The following is a 13978-nucleotide window of genomic DNA, read 5'->3' as shown; positions in this document are numbered from 1 at the left end:
GAGGGCGTTATCAAGGTGTTGGTGTTATTCAGCTTTTGGTAGGAAATTAACCCGCTGACCCTGATACTGTTTGTCCACCAGTGACAGAATGCGCACTTCCATAAATGTGGTGGGCGACTCATTTGGCGCTGGCATCGTGGACCACTTGTCGAAGGCTGAACTCGCCGAACTTGACGCCGCAGAAATGCAACTTCTCCCGACGGAGGAGGAGCTCGATTTCATCCCCCCGCCCCCCATCCTCACAGAGATGGACCTTGTCGACCCTTTCAAACCTCCCGAGCTTCCACCTCGCTCCCCTCGCCCGCCCAAACAGAACCACCACGGCCACGTTCTCTCCCAGTCCGCCTCCATCACTTACTCACCGTCCCGCTCTGTCCGATCTCCATCACCACGCTCTATCCGCTCTCCCTCTCCGCGCTCCGTCTGCTCCCATTCCCCTCGGCCTTTCCGTACTCATTCCCCGCGCCTCCTCCGCAGGACGGAGCCGGGCTACTGCGCCCTGCCCAGCCACGATAACCAGGTAACGACCCGCCACTGCTTCCTCTGGTTTTGAATGTTACCGAACACATGTTCCTCTTTCATATGATAAGACTTGATTTAAAGAGATGTACCATGTTGTTAGGATATTGATGCTCAACATATCAGTCAAGTAAAGCGTGATATCCTAAGATTTAGTTTTCCATTTTAGAGTCATACTCTAGGATACAGGCTTGATTTAACGCTGGTTCTTCTACTTGTATTCCTTCAACAGTTGCATGTGTAAAATTCACATTTTAAGTCTTTATTAGCCGCAGAGACGTGTTTCTTAAATGTTCCTTTCCCTGCTCAGATTCCCACGCTGCCTCGCGCCTACAGAGAGAGAGAGAGAGACAGGGAACGGGAGAGGCTGCGGCGAGAGAGCGAAACAGAGGAGGAGGAGGAGAGAGAGAGGGTTCTGGGTGAAGTGAGCGACGGCGATGAGAGCGATGACACTGCCTACGATCGGAGGCACACACTCCCACCGGCCGACCTGCCGTGATTGGATTTTACCACCGAAAAGCTTCCCCATCAATTAGTTTCTGTTTTAGGACAGATTTCCCAACAGCTCCACAAGATTCACGTGGAGGCTCACGGTGGATTTCTGGGTGGTTTCATTGCCACTTGTTTGATGTATTCTGAGTTCACTGTCTCTTGGTTAACAGAAGTGTTGGATAAGTGATCTACAAGCTTACTTTGAGCTTGATATGCATAGATATTAAACTGTTGCAATGGCAACACCCTGTAACATTCCTTAGAAGGGACTTTAAGACCAGGCCTCAGTCCTTCCTCTTTGTTTTCGGGAAAAGAAAAACAGCTGAAATGGACAGTTCAGTTTAGAATTAACAATGCATATTTTTTCTCTTACCTGTAGTGCTGTTTATCCATCTAGATTGTTTTGCTGTGGGTGGTCGTGTTTTGGAGAGATCCACCGCAGAGATGACCGCCTTCTTTCGATTATAATGGAACCAGATGGCACCAGAGTACATTTGAAAAACTCAACAGTGATGTCTCTTTTCAGAAACCATGACCCAGTTACTCAGCACAATCAACAGACCTTGTTGTGAACAGTTTCATGTAAGAGCTACGTTTTCCTTATAAAAAAATTGTTGTGGCCCAGATCTGGCACACGCCAGACACGTTCATCCGACCCACATACCACGTGGAATGATGGGACTTGGGAGGTCCACTCCTGTTTGCCAGATCTGAGCCACCAGAAGGCCATTAGTTGGCCACATGTTAGCCAAGAGCAAACGGCATGAACCACCCAAGTGCTATCATTCCACGTGATTTCCTCGGCTGGATGAATGTGTGGGGTAAGTTAGCTAAATGGGACCAAACTACATCCACAAACGGTATCAGACAGAAGCATGGATTTATCTCTCATCAGTGTACCACTCTTCTGTGAGATGATATGTTTGGCGGATGTAGTTCGGAAAGAAAAATAAAATAGTTCTTACATCAAACTGCTTGCAACAAGGTTATGACTTCTGGAAAGGTAAATTGCTGTTTAGGTTTTCAAATGTATTTTATCTGTGCTTTGAGAACCAGTTTGAGAGAATGTTGATATCTCTAAAACTCGTCAACTCACGCCAAAACAATCCAGGTGGATATAAAGCACCACAAGTGAGAGGACAAACGTGTCATTTTGATTTTAGCGTGAACTTTTCCTTTAACTTTAGATTTGTATCCCTAGTTTACTCATGTAATTTCCTTTTTATAACTCCATCAATGTCTCTGATTTGTCATTTCATGACTTAAAATACGCCTGTATGTCTAAACTTCCTTACTTTAGACTGATCGGAGAGAAACATCAAGTCTGCTCTTGACGCCGGAGTATTGAAGTATGTTGATGTGGAGGCCACCTTTGCTTTTTAACGCACAGCCATGAGTTATTAGTTGATCCTTTACCTCAACACTCTCACTTCTACTTGTAGAATTTTCAATTTAAAGGAGTTAGTTTCACATCTTTAGGACTTGTTTATTCTCTTTCTTGCAGAGAAAGCTCCATTATTAATATGTTATATCTGGTTTGTTTAATCCATACCAAAACCAAAGTGTTAAAAAGACAAAATCGCCATTTTATATATATATTATATGCCGTTAGACTACTTCTTGGCTCGAAGGCTCCACTGGTTATTTGCCAGCTGGTCTCAACAGAGAAACAGTTGAGCACATAAATGTCTGTAAAGCTGTAGCTTGTCGCTTCACAGTTTTTCTATGCATTGGTGCGAGCAGTTCTTGCCTGTTTCAAGTCTTTAAGCTAAGAATTCAAGAATACCAACAAGTTAATGTAAAAAAAAAAACACAACCAGCAGACGTTATTTTTATAATTCTCTACCTTCATCTTTCGTCTTTACATTTCCATCCTCTGTGCTCTTCTTGCACATCACCTCATTTTTCCCCCACAGCGGTAACTCTTGATGTTAATATTGTCTATATTATCAATGTTTTGTATTTTCATGTTGTGGTCTGGTGTCTGAAATGATGAGCAATAGGTAAAATTTTTTTTTTTTTGATTTTGTTGTATGTTTAAATTTACTAGTTATTTCACTTTTACTCTCATCATTTTGAGTTCTTGATTGCTGTAAAATAACGTCATCGCCTTTCATTTTAAAATATAATTTCATCAACTGCCTCCCTACGTCCTTAAGTCTTGACTCAGCTTCACAGGTCCAGGTCGTGTGTATATTGTATGTAATAAAATCTTAGAGATTTATTTAAAATACCTGCGATTACTTTGTGTGTTCTGTGGAGTAACTTGGACAATCTGCGGAGGGATTTGCAGCCGAAAGGGGACACGCGTCAGTGTGGTCGGTGACTAAAGACTCGGGGAGAAATCCTGCAGACAAAGATATTACGGGATGGAAAAGTTGCAACAGACACACAGATGAAATGCTACACATGACACACAAGGCAGCGCTTACACATTGATGAGACAAAGATACACAGAGATACCAACACACTTAATCCTCTCAAAGATGAGTTAGAGATGGGCAGGAGAGAGTGAGGGATGGGAGACGAATCGGAGGGCAGCAGATGGCCAGAAAGACGTCAATCCTTTTCATTCTTCCCAGACAGCATAAGGGCACTGTGGGTAATTGCAAGCAGGACTGACGTTGGCTTCGGGTCGCTGCACGTCAGAGGGGCGAGTCGAGTTAGGTAAAAGGTGAAAGTCTGCAGATCGGTGCTTCGTGGAAATCTGGAAATCTCGCATTGTGTCGTGGGCTTTGTTTGAAACGGTGTGAAATTCGAATGATTGAGTCGACGTTGTGGCTGTCGGCGGAATGAAACACTAATCTGTCCTGTAGCATGAGAGAGAGCTGCCCCTCCAACACATGACATGAGGATATCACACCATCTGAGGCGACGGGGGGGTGGAGGGGTGGGGGGATTTAATCATTGCAACCATCGTCATCGAGAGAAAAGAGAGAAAGAGTGTGTGTGTGTGTGTGTGCCTGTGTGTGTGTGTGTGTGTGTGTGTGTGTGTGTGTGTGTGTGTGTGTGTGTGTGTGTGCGCACGAGGAGCATCATCTGCTCCAAAACTCGTCCGATTCTCTTCACTTCAGCGCAAACTCAAACACAGTGTTGAGGCTTTGGCAGGTGTTGTCGGTGCCAAACAATAAAAGTTTGACTCTAAAATTGGAATTTATCTAATTCAATTGTCAGGCATTAAGATACCTGAAGAGTGACTGAAGACGACCAGGGATCATTTTCTGGATCACAAACTAAATAAGTTGCAGGCAAAGACACAATCAGCAGGGAGAAACTCAATTTACTCAATCCACATGACAGCAACATTATTGTAATCTTCTGTAAAACAGGTGAAATATGTTTCTGAAAGACTCTTAACTAAGGTTTTTTTCTTTTGATAAACTTTAAAAACAATAGCTTTGTAGTGGTATACTTTGTAGTTATGTCAATTTATATACATCTTAAATAACTATATCTAAAGATAAGGGTAATACTAGAATAACTTTACATAACTCAACAATCTAATAATGTTATTGACTGATGGTCGGGCCTTATGTTTTCTTCGCATTTAATCTGACAGTTATATTCTTGATTAGTGGAGTAATCAGTTGGTTTATTTAGATATCTGAAAATGATGAAAAATACCTCTGATCAATAGTTTTAAAAAGACAAACATCACTGTAAATATATAATTTTAAGGCAATGTATAACAGACAAAATCATTTTTATATTTTGTACATTTCTGCTTAAGTTGCCAGTGAATTTTCTCTTCATTCACCTATTGATTAAATGGAAAAAGTGTTTCAGCTCTAAATTCAGCATGCTATTGATTGTGATTAAAGTTAAAAGCTTTAAAGAGAAGTGAAATTGGAACTGAGTGACTGCATGGAAAATCACCGTAGATCACATCATATCACCGTGGAAATTATTCAGAGATTACTGAAATTTGAATAGCATTGTTTTACCATATGTAGTATCGGCTTGATGTAACCATGTGGCGAGTTTAACTGCTACCAGCTTCGTATGATAATTCTGAAATAACTCAGTTAATTCAATGGACTTACGGTAACTTTAACCCAGTCAGAAATAGTTCATATCCTGATTTCCTCCCTGCCCCAGAAACTAAACCACGTCTTTTTTGGGATGAGAGGAATGCAGATAACATAACGTAATTCATATGGATCATATGGCACGAATGAACATGATCATTTCAAGAAGAGAACTGTAGCGTTCGGTTACTCTGAAGTACTGTAAATCAAGTCCACTGGTAGCAGGAGTGAGACAGATGTCCTGGTTTGTGTTTTAAACTGAGTCTGACATCTAGAGGCAGGATCACTCATCACATGAAGCAGAGGGCAATAAAAATGTGGACTGACTCTCCTCTCCTCAGGGCTTTCCTGACCATAATACTAACAGAGTATGCAGTGTGCACCACCCTCTGAGAATACTGTGCACACGACTCATGTCGTGCACACATCATCACATTCTAAGGTATCCAGAAATCCATGACATGAGTGATTAAATATGATCTTTATTAAATTAAGTAAGACATAAATAAACGTACATATACGCAGCTTAATGTGTCTTTGGAATAAACACAGCTCATACTACATTCACACCACTTATAAAAGTATGTTCCTTTACTATGTTTTAACTCTTCACAAGTGTTAATTCCAGCAGTGACAAGAATTTACTAAAAGAGTGATTTTTAAAATCTCCATAAAAACTCTTGTTGCTTATCCACATTCTCAGTTTCTTCCAGATTTTGACAAAAATGGTTGAATCTGATGTATGATCTTCCATGTTATGCCACTGAACTGATATATTACAGTTTGTTATTATATTTTGAAGGTCAGTATTGTAAGAAAAGTTCCTTTTTTTCTTATTCCCAACTCGTCAAATACTGATACAGTGGGTAGCAGCCGGCCCGACCCACGTTCCCAACGTGTCAGTATTTGACTCAAAAATATTCTTACAAATAGCACCTTTAATTTTCCAGAATTTCTATTGAGAAAACTGTTTTAAGTTAAACTTAAATTTCTCATAGTGACAGAATGAATCAAAGAAATGCTTTGCCACAACTGGATTACACCGTGAACAACATTTCAGTCAGACACATACATCAAGGAACTGACCATTTATTTATTAATAGTTAGTGAGATAAATGTGTGTGAAAAGACTCCAAACGACTCAGAGCAGCAACAACGCTACCACCAATGTCGCTAACTTTAGTTTACAGTAGTGACTGGTGTTGCCTCAGACCATCAGTGTATAAGGTCTCTGTGAAATGTCAGCTGACCCTGAGCTTTACCGTCTCTGACACGATATCAGCTTCCTCCATACATTCATGTCTCTATTTCCCTGTGTAACTATGTGACATACAAACTGGCTTTGCTGCGACTACATGACCGCGGAAGACGATGATTAATCTCTTTGTGTCCATGTCAGCACGAGATTACAGCACCGCATTTCTGCCATGACTCTGACAAGTACAGTGAACCAACACCTGCAAGATTCACTGTGCATTAGCAGCATGCAGCACGAGTCGTGTTCGGTGACATGTTAGAGCAACAGTGACCTCAGCAAACGGTTGACAGGGATGATACAAATGTTGTATGTCTCTGAAGTATCTGTCCAGCATCTCTTTATAGTCATTTACATTGAGTTTTGGTGTCTGTGTGACCCAAGTTTTTGCCTCTTGTGTGTTTTTCCTTTTTACGATTTTACGAGTTTTTGGATGATTACTTGCAGGTAAGATGAGCAAAAAGATAAAACTTCACAAAAACTTTTCTCTGTTTTGACATCCCTTGAATATTCCTGTGCTCAGCTGTGATGAAAGACATTCTCTTGCACAGTAAAAAAGATTTTTAACCTGCTCTCCATGTTGCACTCTTTTATTGAGCAAAAATGGCGGCTGGAAGATTTGAACTTAAAAAAAAAAAAAAAAAGACGTAGTTTGGAGACGCCATGACATAGGAGGTAAACAACCACCATGGCCAGTTAAGATCTGTTGGAAACATTTAGGAAAATTCTGTATAACTGGCACACTTTCAGCAATTGCATTTTAAATATATTGTCAGTGTAGCCAAGAGATACAGTGTGCAGGAGATCTATCTAGCTATTCATGGAAAATATATCCATACAAAGCAGCCAGGGAATACAATGTTGTCAATAATAAATAAATATGACTGAGTGTTTACATGGGATTAAATGTAGATTATTTCCAGTGAAATTCCAAGATTCTGTAGATTTAGTACCATTTTTCTTCCCAATTTCAGGAATTTTTAAGGTAAATGGAAATTAAATATTTACCTGAAGTCTTTATACCATCTTAATATGTCTGAGTAAGTCTTATTTTCCCGGCCCAGTAGGCTATGTCACTTTTGGCTGCCATGTTTGTTTGGTTTAAAAAACAGAGTTGCAACTTGGTAAGTAGTTCAAAATATGTTTATTGTGCAGTAGATGGATGGAAGAATTTTTGTATTTGAGCCAATTAACTTTGGAGGGAAAATAAACTGTCTCAAAAGCAATTCTTGAAGGGGTCACCAAAAGTAGTTTTGTAACCCTGCTAATGAACACTGTCACTCTGCCAGTTCCGGAAAAGAACACTGCTACATATGCTAATGCAACACTGTTTCCCAAAACGAGTTTCCTCCATATGATGGCTGGGCTCAGCCCTTGAGCTCTGGCATCCCTGGGGAGTTCGGAGTAGAGCTGCTGCTCCTTTGCTTCAAAAGCAGCCAGCTGAGGTGGATCAGGCGTCTGATTAGGATGCCTCCTGGATGCTTCCCTTTGGAGGTTTACTGGGCACAACTCACTGGGAAGAGACTCTGTGGCAGACCCAGAAGCCGCTGAAGCGATTATATATCTCATCTGACCCGGGAACACCTCGGGGCCTCCCAGGAGGAGCTTGAAAGCATTGCTGGGGAGACGGATGTCTGGGATGCCGTACCTACTCTAGCCTGCTGACTCCGCAACCCGACCCCGGATAAGCAGTAGACAATGAATGAATGGATGGACATGCTTTCTTTTTATCTGTTACTCCAGTACAATCATGTACAAGCCGCCAATCTAAAAAAAAAAACATGTTCACATGAGAGGCACAAATTAAGGCTTATGTCAGTGCAAGTCTTTGTGTACATATTGTCCTGTATCACCACCATCGCCATCTAGTTGCAAAGTATCTTTCCATCTACTCTCCTTATCTTGATGTGAGGCAGACAGTGTTTTAGTGTTAATCTGAAAACACCCAACAGTCCATCGTGCTTTCTCTCAAACCTGAGTGACCAGTGGTTCTTTAAGGTAGAAGTTCATCCCTCTCAGATCACCAGCAACCTGTCCGGGACAAAGCCCTGCCAGGAGAGTCCCATTGAGCGGCGGGCAGATACCCCTACTCTCCTGCCCGTAAAGGGGTGCATACTCTCCCATGTAATCAGGGAACTCTTCCGCTCCTTCCTCATCCTCATCCTCATCCTCGTCATCGCCCTCTCCGTCCTTTTCCCAGAGCGATGTGGAGACATGCTGGTACTGGGTAGTGATTTCACACTCCGTCTCGCGGTGGTAGAAGTAGCTGAAATTGGACACAATGACGGGCACTGGCAAAGAGATGGTGAGCACGCCGGCGATGGCGCACATGGAGCCCACCAACTTTCCCCCGACCGTCTCGGGGTACATGTCCCCATAGCCGACTGTCGTCATAGATACCACAGCCCACCAGAATGCCTCAGGGATGCTGGTGAACGCTGTGTTAGGACTGTCCACCTCAGCAAAGTAGGCCGCACTAGAAAAGAGTATGACTCCAATGAAGAGGAAGAAGATGAGCAGGGCAAGCTCTCTGAGGCTGGCCTTCAGCGTCTGGCCCAGAATCTGGAGGCCTTTAGAGTGCCGAGAGAGCTTGAAGATCCTGAAGACCCTCACCAGCCTGATGACCCTGATGAGGGCAAGAGACACAGATGGCTGTGCACCTTTGTCCCTGGCCAGCTCCGTGCCCAGGGTGACAAAATAGGGAATGATGGCGAAGAAGTCGATGGTGTTCATGACGTCTTTGAAGAAGTGCGTCTTGCTCGGGGCGCAGGCGAATCGCACGATGAGTTCAAATGAGAACCAGCAGATGCAGATCGTCTCTGTGATGAAGAAGGGGTCCTGGAAGGGGGTGAAGCCAGGGGGGATCATGATGGTTTCATTTGCGATGGTGGGGTGAGGTACGATGGTGAATTGCTGCAAAACAAAGTATGAAGGTGGTTACTGTTGCATCCAAAGATGAAAAAATTAAGAATATGAGCTACTATATGTACAGATGTCACTTAAATTTTATCCTCAGCATGAGTTGGAGAGAGAAATTAGATTAGAGGGGAAAGGTAGGGCTTGATAAATAGCTCCATGGAGACAATGTTTACAGGAGAGTAAACAAACAGAAACCAAGTGCAGAGTAAACAGGAGAGGCGATTATTCTGAAGGTTTGTCCTCAGCACATTTGAGTTATGACATCTGATCGAGCCTGTGAGATCTGTGATACTGTGTTAACTTTTCCCTCCTCTCCATTTTCACTCTGCCGGCTTTATTTTTCCTCACAGACTTTTATATAAATCAGTTTCTCTATATTTAAACACACGCAAAAAAGCATTACGTTCATGTGACTCTGGGCTTGCGTTACACTTCAGACACTGCCACTGCCAAGGCATTTGACACTTCATTTAACCCGACCGCTTCTTTTTTTTCTGGGAAGTAGGTGCGGGTTTGACATGACTAGGCATTAGTGTCTTTTAACAAGTTAGATAGAGTTACTCTTAAGCTTCTGGTGGCCATGCAGCACATATTGTCCCCAACCCTAAGCAGGCTATTTATATGTTTTTATATGTTTCCCTATACCATCCAAACTGTTAGACCTTCCATTTTAAATGGTCAGTTCACAAAAAACATCAATGTTTATTGCACTCCAGCCATTAGGATACTTCGTTTTGTCTTTGGAGAGGTTTTGAGAGCTCTTAAATAAATTACAGTAGCTCTAATTAAAATGTTCTACATTGGAATCCAGAGTAACCTTGACATTATGACTGGGGAGACACTGTTAGGTTTTAGCCACGCTTTAGCAGTACAGCTATTAATGGTCTTCCAATGGCTGTCTGTTGGTTGATTCACCACTTTCGTACAGACTGAAATAATTCAACAACTATTAAATGGACTGTCATGGAATTTTGTACAGAGATTTATATTTCCCAGAGAATGACTCCCAATTGCTTTTCCATTTTGCAACAATGAGGACATTTTCTTTTTTGTGTGTGTGAAGTGTTTATTTTGTGTTTACTGCTAATTGACTAATGTTAGCATGTTAACACGCTAAACTAGGTCTAGGAATGTGGTAAACTTTATACTTGTTAAACATCAGCATGTTAACACTTTGTAGTTTGCTTTTAACACACTAAAGTGTCTCAGCATGACTGTTTTCACCATCTGAGTCTGTGTGAGTTCTCTGCCAAGTGTTTACGTCCGTCTGAATGTCTGTCTGGGTCACAACCGTGCAAGGTACAGTCACAAAAATGTACATGTATGTAGGCAAGGTCAAGATGAAGGCAAAGTTGGAAGATGGGTGTTTACTGACCCATTAGTACTTGTGAAATAATGTAGAAATGACATTCATGGGTTGGAAAACATATGATAACCGATGTTGCAAACTTCACAGGTGTGTTGTTGAGAGTACTCAGCAGTTACTAACATAATAATGTAGTAGTGACGACAACATGAAGATGTTGACGGGCATTACTGCTGACGTGATCCCTCCGAAAGATAGTTTCTACTTCTGTCTGTGGACAGATTTGTGTCACCCTAGACATGAGTACTGAGTGACCATGTAAAAATGTAGTAATGACGACAGAGTACTCATGGAATGTGACCATGTTGACAGGTGTTGCGGCTGGTGTGATCATCACAAGATGGTCCCTAGTTTTGATGCTTTGGGCACGTATCTTTTGCATTTATTTTATTGGTTTGATTGCAGGCCAAATATGAAATATAAGACCATGGAAATCAAATACTTGCATGGCTAGACACCATCATAGGTAGGTCATCTCAAACGCTCCTTTAGCCATTTCGGGGACGTGTAACTGTAACACACTGAACCACCAACATGCATGTGACAGATTCTAGCAAAACAAATTTTGTTGGTTAGATTTTCAGCACAGTCCTGAGCAGAGTGGCTGATTGCATGGGGACAGCTGTGCATGTCTGTTTGGGACTGTTTGTGTAGCGTTTTCAAAAGTGTCAAATGCTCTGAGCACATGAGCGTATCTATCTACGTTTGGGAGTGAGAGAGAGCGTTGAGAGAGAGTTGGTGCTGACGGGGAGCATAAATCCAGTGAGTCCTGCTGTGTGTTCCTTTTGCTGCCCGCCTGAACCTTCGCAATCTGTCTTGTCTCCAAGCTACCGGGGTGTGCGCGAGGCTAATTTCATTTTGCGCCGGTCATCAGAAAAGTTGATCTTGAGCGAGGCTCTTTTCCATGCCGTTTTCAGTGTGTAGCCACTGACTCACAGCGTTTATTAATACAGACATTTGTTTATGTGTTGATGTGCTCTAAGGGTTGTCCTTCCTCTATATATAGCCCTTTAGATCTCCAAGGGGTAACGTGAGACGAGCTCATCTCCTCTCCTTTCCTTCACACTTGTCTCTTTACCGCTAACTCCTTCCACTCTCTCTCTTCTCAGTACTTTTGAAATATCCACCCCACCTGAATGCACTTGTTGGCTCTGGCAGTGGTCCATGAGTGGCCGTCAAGGCATATCATCTCCCCATCATCTCCCTCCTCTTACAGCAAACGCCCATCCGACATGGTCCGTCTGCCCTTTTTTCTGAACCCTTGTTTTATCCACCAGCAGTTTAACTGCCCTCTGCATCTCCTTCATTCCTTCCCCTAAATCTGAGTGGATCGGATTTAACGACAAGTCCAAAATAATCTCAGGAAAAAGTCACCCTTGCCTACTCTCTTCTATCTGCTGCCTTTGCTTTCCTTTCGCCTTAGACTTAACTGTATCCTTTTACTCCCTGTTTTTTCCTGTGTTGATGGAAAAGACATAGACGTTTTCAGCTTGTGCTGCTGGTTTATGTTTGGCTAGCTGACACCTGTCAGCACCTGTTGTCCCTCTATGTTCACCTCATCACTTTCTCTCAGTGTTAACCTCTGTCCTATTTGCACTCCATCAGCTACCAGCCCATTCCTCCCAGTCACTCACAAATGGCTCTTGTCAGTGTCAGCACCATGCAAGGCATCCTCACCTCCCTCTGCTCCTTCTCATTCCTGAACTCAGGCAGAGTCTCAAGGCAGAAGATAAGAATGGAGATAACAATGACCATGACGCTGATGATGGCAATGATCCGAGCTCCTCCAGACGACTCCGGACACTCAAATAGCATCCAAAGGCGGCGCTGCAACTCATTGCTGGGTAAGGGCCTCTCCTCCTCCTTGGGGAAGCCTTCATCCTCTTTGTAGCGGTCAATGATCTCCTCTCCCAGCTGGTAGAAGTGCAGCTCCTCCAGGAACATGTCCAGAGGGACATTTGCAGGCCTTCGCAGCCTCCCGCCCGACTGGTAGAAGTACAAGATGGCATCGAAGCAGACACGGCTCCTGTCTAAGAAGAGTTCGTTCCGCAAGGGGTCAAAATAGCGATGACGACGTCGGGGGTCACCCAGAAGGGAGTCGGGGAACTGGGCGAGGGTTCGGAGCTGGGTCTCATAACGCATCCCTGACACATTGATGGCCAGGCGTTCAGTCAGAGCCCAACCGCTCTTCAAATGACCTCGACGGTTCTCCTTCTTGGACTCTCCACTTGGCTCCTTCTCCTTCTCCAGCTTGTTGTGCTTGTCTTTGGTCCGCTTATCTTCATCACCAGCCTCCTCGACTTTCTGTTTTTCTTTTCGTTGCCCTCCTCCTTCTTCACCTCCTTTACCTCCTCCTTTGTCTTGATTATCCATCTCTCAGTCACAGTTACCTTTTTGTCTCTTCACTCTGCAGGATACACATCAAGGTTTACTAGGCAATGCAAAACAGGGAAACATAATAAAAGTAGACAAAAGCCAAAAGAGAGTTAAGACAATCGCATAGGGTAGCCTTCTAATACTTTCTAGTCACAATGTTTGTGCATAAACATTTTTTTTAGTCAAACACTATTACTAATTTTGTATTAAAATCCACCTTTAAGTAGCACAGCATCACCAAAAAAATCTCACCTCAGTATCCTTGTCAATCCAGCCAAGCAACTCTCTAGACATCAAGAAAAATGGTTTGTTGTGTTATTTAGATTACATTACAATATGTAATATATACATTAGCATGAATTATATGGTGGTGAGAGAGGGTAAAACTTGTCAAACTATACCATTACAAAGAAAGCAGATCAAACAAATGAAACAAATAAACATATATTTTACATTGAATAATCGATTTTTCTCCCTCCCTCCCTTTTTTTTTTTTTTTTTACCCTTTTTGCACTACATTCTGCATCATTTTGCTGTGTATTGTGTAAATCCTCCATGCAAAAAAAGTTGCTCACATGCAGTCAAATTCATGCTCATCACCAGTTTATCACCATGTCCAGTGCACCCAGTGGAAACCAACCGCAGACTGGCCTCCTCCTCTTAACCGTCTGCCTGCCAGAGCTTCTGATTTAAATTAATCGCACCTCCGCTGTGTGACCACGACTCTCCTACTGTACCTCACCCTCTGGGTGCCTTTAGGGCTGACCCTTCCCTCCCTCTGAGACAGTTTGTATATCAATTTCCTCATCATGATATTCAAACAACCCCTCCTCCTCCCGCTCCTCCATATCGTCCCACCTTCATGTGTTTGGGAGGGGAGGCGACAGCAGGAGCAGCGTGGCTCCTTCAGGGGCTGCGGCGGTGTTAATCTGCAGCGCGGGTGCAGTTAAGGTGGTTAAGCGAGGTCACTCACTGTCTTCACTTGTGCTCTCTCTCACGCTCGGTGTGCCTCCGGGGAATGCT

General features: G+C 43.0%; 2 protein-coding genes across 20 annotated transcripts in view; one reads left to right on the top strand and one right to left on the bottom strand.

Moving 5' to 3' along the window:
• slc1a9 (solute carrier family 1 member 9) overlaps positions 1-13978 on the top strand; it is a 41208-nt gene that overhangs the window by 24794 nt on the left and 2436 nt on the right. For 7 of the 14 annotated variants that reach the window (XM_037087639.1, XM_037087638.1, XM_037087636.1 and 4 more), the window contains 2 exons: positions 82-520; positions 830-1018. The exons of 6 other annotated variants lie outside the window; for them this stretch is intronic. In XM_037087639.1, coding sequence (XP_036943534.1) covers positions 82-520; positions 830-1018 — 628 coding nt within the window. Of the gene's footprint in view, positions 1-81; positions 521-829; positions 3245-13978 lie in introns of those variants that run through there. One more of the 14 variants, XM_037087634.1, reaches the window with a different exon arrangement.
• LOC119013278 (potassium voltage-gated channel subfamily A member 7) lies at positions 5136-13964 on the bottom strand. 6 transcript variants are annotated; one of them, XM_037087650.1, is made up of 4 exons: positions 13531-13964; positions 13208-13241; positions 12257-13010; positions 5136-9207 (listed from the first exon to the last, which is right to left on the bottom strand). In XM_037087650.1, exons 3-4 carry the CDS (start codon positions 12950-12952, stop codon positions 8263-8265), a joined length of 1641 nt encoding a protein of 546 aa, XP_036943545.1. In that variant the 5' UTR covers positions 12953-13010; positions 13208-13241; positions 13531-13964; the 3' UTR covers positions 5136-8262. The 6 variants fall into 6 exon arrangements, with proteins under 6 accessions (XP_036943545.1, XP_036943543.1, XP_036943546.1 ...); XM_037087648.1 differs by having other exon boundaries at positions 12257-12986; XM_037087651.1 differs by having other exon boundaries at positions 13556-13964.

The sequence above is a fragment of the Acanthopagrus latus genome, chromosome 23 (assembly GCF_904848185.1).
Source record: "Acanthopagrus latus isolate v.2019 chromosome 23, fAcaLat1.1, whole genome shotgun sequence".
Classification (NCBI taxonomy): domain Eukaryota; kingdom Metazoa; phylum Chordata; class Actinopteri; order Spariformes; family Sparidae; genus Acanthopagrus; species Acanthopagrus latus.
The sequence above is the reverse complement of the archived record's forward strand: the minus strand, read 5'-3'. Positions and strand labels throughout refer to the sequence as shown.

What these genes read in the sequence shown, in the direction of transcription:
- LOC119013278 (XM_037087650.1), bottom strand. Translation starts at nt 12,952, where the DNA reads ATGGATAATCAAGACAAAGGAGGAGGTAAAGGAGGTGAAGAAGGAGGA. An exon ending in ATGAGAAGGAGCAGAGGGAG is followed by an intron (nt 9,208 to 12,256) that starts GTGAGGATGCCT and finishes TTTGTTTTGCAG; the next exon opens with CAATTCACCATCGTACCTCA.